At 42.3% G+C, this 6,904-nt stretch overlaps 1 protein-coding gene across 1 annotated transcript in view; it reads right to left on the bottom strand.

The window, feature by feature from the left end:
* Window positions 1–886: 886 nt before the first annotated feature.
* The window catches only part of LOC134438665 (uncharacterized), a 42,731-nt gene continuing 36,713 nt past the window's right edge, over window positions 887–6,904 (bottom strand). The window contains exon 6 of the mRNA XM_063188278.1: window positions 887–976. Within this exon, the coding sequence (XP_063044348.1) occupies window positions 887–976 (90 nt within the window). The remainder of the gene's footprint in view (window positions 977–6,904) is intronic.

The raw sequence follows: 6,904 nt of genomic DNA, 5'->3' as shown, positions 1-6,904 counted from the left end.
TTGTGCATAGTTTGTGTAGCCTATGTGTCTTAGAGCCCAAGTGATTCCCAAGTGTGTCTGTCAGAGAGCAGAGTGTGGTTTATTTCCCCGGGCACCGAGGTGTGCATTTTAAATAGTGCAAAGTGTAGTGTGGTGTGGTGTGGTGTGGTGTGGTCTCTCTCCTGGAGCCAGGGGTGTCGTTTAAGGGGGTAAAGTGTGACTGAGTCACCAGGGCCCAGTGTTGCCAGATCTGTCTGGCCAAATCCCGCCCAAAAGCTTCTCAAAAACCGCCAAAAAACGCTAAATTCCGCCCAAAATCAACAAATTACATTGACTTCTATGGGCCTAAAACGGCTGAAAAAAACGCCAAATGGCCAATTTTTCCCGTTTTTACTCGCAGATGCCCAATCTGGCAACACTGCAGGGGGCCCACTCACAGTCCCATCTATGAAAATACAGTATATGGCTAGTGGTTGTCCTTTGGAGCTGATTGCACATAGGACCCAAAATGTGTTGCTATGCCCCTGCCTGGAGCTAAGGCATGCATATGACAAGAGTGTGTGTGCAGTGGGTAGTAGTGCAAAGTGGTGTCATGATGTGACTTGGCTGACTCGTGGTCACCCGGCTCTAACCCTGCGACCCGCTGGTTCATTCCGTCGTCAGTACTCGGGTGGATTATGCAAAGAGAGCAGGCTGGTATGCAAAAGGGAAAAAGACTGGAGGAAACGGAATGGCGTGGAGAGGTGGTAATTGCTTTTCTTTGTTTTGAGTCTTCCTCTTGCACTTCATCTCCATCTCCTCTCGCTCTCTCTCTCTCCCTCCCTCTGTCCCTCCTCTCTCCCTCTGTCATCTCAACGCTTCCCCTTTTCAGTCCTCTAACCCGTAATCCCTTCAGAGCCCCAGGCCATTAGCTAGATAGGCAGAGGCCGTCTCCGCCATTCCGTCTCCCCCGCGGGTAGTGGCCGTCGCTGGGCCCCGTGGTCACCCTGTCTGTCCCCTGGGGAGTTTGTGGAGGTTGGTGGTTTGGGAGTGTCAGGAGGACTGGCTGGCGTAAGGTGATGGAGGCCCCCGGTTGCTACGGTACGTACGTGTCTCTTCCCTTGGCCACATGTCTCATCTGGTTGCTATGTGCCTCTCATCTGGTTGCCATGGGTCTGCTGCTCCCGCGGCCCCCGCGGCCGGGTCAACGAGGCATTAGCATACCCTCCAGCAGCAGGGGAGAGAATATAAAAATACCCTTAAACTGTCTCTAAAGAGTAGCTTTAAAGGGTGTCTGTAAACTGCCTTTACGGTGAAGTGAAAAGAGAGCGGGGAAAAAAAGAAAGAGAGAGAGATAAAGGTGGCACTCTATGGCTAATGACCAGACACTGGTCCTCTGAGACGACGGGAGGATCACTGGGCTGCTAAACGAGTGTGGAATGAGGAGTTCTGAGATAAAAGAAAGAAAGAAGAAAAAAAAAAGATCCTTTGAATCCTGCTCTTAAAGGCGGTACTGTATAGCCATTTCAGAGGCAGCTCTTTAAGGCGGTACGACGGTGTCAGCTGTCAGTCTCTCTGCACCTCCTGTACGAGCCTGGTGGAATATTCTCTTTTGTTTAAAATTAAAAAAAACTGTGTTATCTTTAACTAGCTTGCAATTGTCTGTCTTGAATAGTTTAATTCTGATGTAGGGTGTTTTAATAGGACTATAAATTATGTAGCGATGAAGTCTCAGATAACAATAATTAAAAGGGAAATGTCCTCTGGCTCGTTTTATGAGATGTGTGAAGCTATATTATGTCCTCCACTACACAATTTATAACTCAGACAGTGCAGCACGCATGTTTGGAATGTCGCAGATGATTTGGTTATGTTCCGTCGACTCATCTCATGCATGAAAATTACACGTATGAAATAATTTATCTTTCTACAGTGTAACATAAAGTAATTTAGCTCTCACATCGATTAACACATTTGTTTCCATAAAATTATGCAATTTTGTATAAAATAACATTTACACAGCTAATGTGACAACCACATAATTAGCCATAATGAAAGTTCTGCAAACCATCTACTCTGCACACCATCTACTGCCTAGTTGCACGCTCCAGACAAACTGTTATCCCTCCTTTATGGCCTTTTGTGTCATGCAAAGTCGACAGGGAGGGGGGCAGTTGGAGCGAGATCTGATTTGATTTGATTTGATTTGATTTAATGTTGTTTATTGACAAGGCACAAGGATAAAATACAAATAATTTTGCATTGTTGCATACCAAAAAGATGACACAAAAGGCACAACTGAGTACATTTATATTTCTAACATGGTCCTTGAATTAGTATCAGCAATAAAAATGTACGCAAGTTTAAAATCAATTTAGTGTACAGTATGTGTGAAAGGGTAGGGAGGGAGAGAGGGGGAGGCAGAGAAGGAGACAACATGACGAGGACTGGTGTGTGTGTGTGTGTGTGTGTGTGTGTGTGTGTGTGTGTGTGTGTGCGTGTGTGTGTGCGCGCCTGCGTGTGTAGCTCAGTATGGATCCAGATGAGTGAGTATAGCTCAGAAGGTGTTACTGGTTGATGCGAGCGTCCCAGAGGCGCCGTGTCATGTCGTACCGTACCACACTGGGAAATAGAATAACTGTTCTGGTAGATACATAAATGAAGGAAGCACAGCATCTCAGCGAGGGGGTGGTAGCGCGTGGGTAGCAGCGCGCATCCGGGCCAAGTGGGAACGAAACATGCAGTACCATACATACTGTAGGCCAGCTGAGACGCCAATGTAGAAACTATGTATCTGCCAAGCTGGAGGAAATTGTACTGAAGCTTCTGTAGCAGCCACTTTCTCACAGAGGGAAGTGGGAAAGGAAAAATGGGGAGGAAACTGGTTAGCGGTAGGGGTGTAAATAATAATTGAAATGTATCAATATACAATCTGTATATAATCTGATGATTGAATCGAATCGCATCGTATTATGGGACATTTTTAAGTATCAAAATTAATCGAATCGCTGGCCCCTGCCCAATGCCCTAGCTCCATATTATAATAGAAGTGGAAAAGTAATTGGACAAATGTTGAATCGAATGGTTATTGTATCGTATCATCATAACATTCTTACTGTAAGTATCGAAAATAATTGAATCGCATCACATCAAATAATAAGATATCGATATTGGATCGTCTCGTCATGGAGGCTGTGATTGACACCCCTAGTTAGCAGTGTGGATCTGGAGTGGATCTGGGCAATACCAACTTTGACTATGTGTCGTAGGTGCTGGTTCTAGAAGTGTGTCGTTCATGAAGGAGCCGGTTCTTTTGAACGGCTCCCTGAAGTGAACGATGGGAACTGGATTACAGCTGATCCGACCGTTATTTCGTTCATTTTTCATTAATTTTAAGCATGTGACCTCGACCAGAGTAATAAAATTTTGGGAAAAAACACAACTGTTTGCCTTAAAGAGTGGCAAAAACGGTCTTTAGAATCAGGAGAATAATCAGTTGTTGTTTGGACAAAATCACCTTGAGGTGGAGTCAAAATATTACATTCTTAACACTGAATAAATAATTTAAAAAAGAGCCAAAAGAACCAGTTTTTTGAATGGCTCTTTGAAAGGAACAAGCCACTAAGACCCGGATCCCGTTAAAGGGACACTGTGCAGGAAATGGTCAAAAAAGGTACTGCAACTATGCTGCTCTTTGAAACTGGGCTACCTATTGCCAAATTTGATCTTAACATGAGAGTTTACTAAGTAATAAACAAATATTTCCTACTATGGTCCAAGTACAGTCATTTTTGCAGCTAAAAATGGCTATTTCTGGAAATTGAAAATGGCAGACAATGGAGAAGATCCCACTTTTCATGTATGAAAAGTGCAATTTTTCCAGTCATAATGAATACTTTGAATTTGATGGTGGTGTCAAGTATTCATGAAAAATGTAACATTAGTGAATGGGTAGCATGAATTCTGGAAATAAACAACTAAAAATCTCACACAGTGTCCCTTCAAAGAGCCATAAATCCCATCTCTAGCTGGTTCAATGGTTTTTGCCTTGCCTATTTACTCTCAGAGCAGAATCAATTAGATGAGAGTATCTCTCCACTGCCGGACAAGGTATTTCAAAACTAGACATTTCAATGCATATTATGTGTTTGTTGAGAGGGTAGAGTGCTTTAAATACCTTGGTGTTCACATCACAAATGACTTAACATGGACAAACAACACACACCATATCATTAAAAAAATCAAGGCAGAGACTGTACTTTCTGTGCTTGTTGATAAAGTTCAAAGTTTTCACACTCATCCTAAAAGCCTTTGGGTCATTTCACGTGAAATCAGACACTTTGGGACCCGACCGACCCGGATTTCAATCATACTTGGTGTGCCTTTTCAGTAGCAAGGTAACACCCCAGAACTGCATTGGTTTGAATCTGACACTAATATTAAGGGAGAAACAGACTAGGAAAGGTTCACATGTGAGGGTAGGACACTATACATTCAGCCTTGAATATATCAGTCAGTGTTAGTCACAAAAAGATGCCTGTGGTGTTGTTTGAAAGCTCTTTTCTGGCTCTACATATTACACAGTCACCTTGGAATACAACTACTCTCAGAATATGAATTATGATAAATTGAAAAATTAAAAATTGAATATCTAAAAAAACTTATATTTTAAAATGGCCAGTTCCTTGTCCAAACGTAGCCGGCAATGTCATGAGCAGCACCTAAAATGCTGGTGTTCGGTTTGTTATTCATTTCAGAGAGATGTTGACTCACAAATATGGCATCATACAGACCACTTACTAATAATATGGTAATACCATAGAAGCATCACATGACAAAACAAAAACAAAACAAAAATGGTCAGTGTCCATGGTCCCAGGTTTCAGAAACTAAGGCAGATGTCCATTTATACACACCAAATGATGATATGTGAATGTTTGAACATTCCTTCTCTGTGTACCTGTGCCATCGTCCCTTTACCGTACTTTAAAGAGATAATCAATGGCTACACTCTCATTTTGTACTCTACCAGTGCATTTGAAGCAGCAGCTGTGTCTTTTGTAGATAATGTATAAGTACGTCCCGTTGCAGTTACAGGTTCCACTACCAGAAGCACATCCTGATGATCCATGACAAGTCTATCTGGTCTGAAGGGAAAAGTGAAGGATGGAGATGGCCCATGAGGATGCAGGAAGTTCAGTTTCACCTCTCCAGTGCTCGGCATACATTCCTCAGCACATGCTAGCCACCAGTTGCCATCATATACAGCTACAATATACCCTTTGATGCTTGAAAATGTAACACATTCCTTTACTGAGCACACTCTTTCAACTCTTGCCTTCTCTGAATGCTGAAAATGGCCTAACTTCCACTGTGTCCATTGACAATGGGCAGAAGCTGTGTAGTTTTTGAGTACCTGGAATAGTTCTTGCAGATTCAAACCTTTTCAACAGGTTCTCAGCTTCATGATGGTACATCTCTGTTGTGGCAAACTGGCAATGGATGTTCTTGACATTATCCTTGACAAATTCAAACAGTTGGTATGGCGTTACAATTTAATTGTCAATAGGACGTTGCAGACTTGCTCGTGCAGCAAGCCATTTAACTGTCCCTCCAACGCCATCACATGGACCTTTGCCATGTGATGTGGCAAAAAAGTGCCACTCTGCAGGTATGTGAAAATCTGCCTCGTGGTGGCACAAATTTGTTGTGTTTTAAGGTTCTTATATTGTGCAGCACAGCCATCAGAAAAAATATAGGATCTTCTTTGGACGTTCTGTCATTGATGAAGTGTCACTGAGAAACTGAATTAGGAGCTTCTGAAACAGATGTACAGCAATTGTATCATGAATGTTGCAGTCTGAAATAACAACAAAACAGATTTTTTTCCCAGTTTCAACTGATCTTGGTAGTAGCATACAAATGGATGGATGTGTGGCCTGCACTGGTTGTTCCAGTGAAATGATTGAATAGCATCTTGAATTACAAACACTATAGTTTTAAAAACGTTCCTGGTTCAAGGGAGTCAGTCAAGGATAATGTCAAGAACCATCCATTGCCAGTTTGCCACAAACAGAGATGTACCATCATGAAGCTGAGAACCTGTTGAAAGGTTTGAATCTGCAAGAACTATTCCAGGTACTCAAAACTACACTAGCTTCTGCCCATTGTCAATGGACACAGTGGAAGTTAGGCCATTTTCAGCATTCAGAGAAGGCAGAGTTGAAAGAGTGAGCTCAGTAAAGGAATGTGTTACATTTTCAAGCATCAAAGGGTATGTTGTAGCTGTAAGCTTATATGATGGCAACTGGTGGCTAGCATGTGCTGAGGAATGTATGCCGAGCACTGGAGAGGTGAAACTGAACTTCCTGCATCCTCATGGGCCATCTCCATCCTTCACTTTTCCCTTCAGACCAGATAGACTTGTCATGGATCATCAGGATGTGCTTCTGGTAGTGGAACCTGTAACTGCAACGGGACGTACTTATACATTATCTACAAAAGACACAGCTGTTGCTTCAAATGCACTGGTAGAGTACAAAAATGAGAGTGTAGCCATTGATTATCTCTTTAAAGTACGGTAAAGGGAGGATGGCACAGGTACACTGAGAAGGAATGTTCAAACATTCACATATCATCAGTTGGTGTGTGGACATCTGCCTTAGTTTCTGAAACCTGGGACCATGGACACTGACCATTTTTGTTTTGTTTTTGTTTTGTCATGTGATGCTACTATGGTATTACCATATTATTAGTAAGTGGTCTGTATGACGCCATATTTGTGAGTCAAATTCTCTCTGAAATGAATGACAAACCGAACACCAGCATTTTAGGTGCTGCTCATGACATTGCCGGCTACGTTTGGACAAGGAACTGGCCATTTTAAAATATAGGTTTTTTAGATATTCAATTTTAAATTTTTCAATGTATCATAATTCATATTCTG

This window comes from Engraulis encrasicolus, chromosome 22 (genome assembly GCF_034702125.1).
Source record: "Engraulis encrasicolus isolate BLACKSEA-1 chromosome 22, IST_EnEncr_1.0, whole genome shotgun sequence".
NCBI lineage: Eukaryota > Metazoa > Chordata > Actinopteri > Clupeiformes > Engraulidae > Engraulis > Engraulis encrasicolus.
This window is presented reverse-complemented; position numbering and strand designations above follow the sequence as displayed.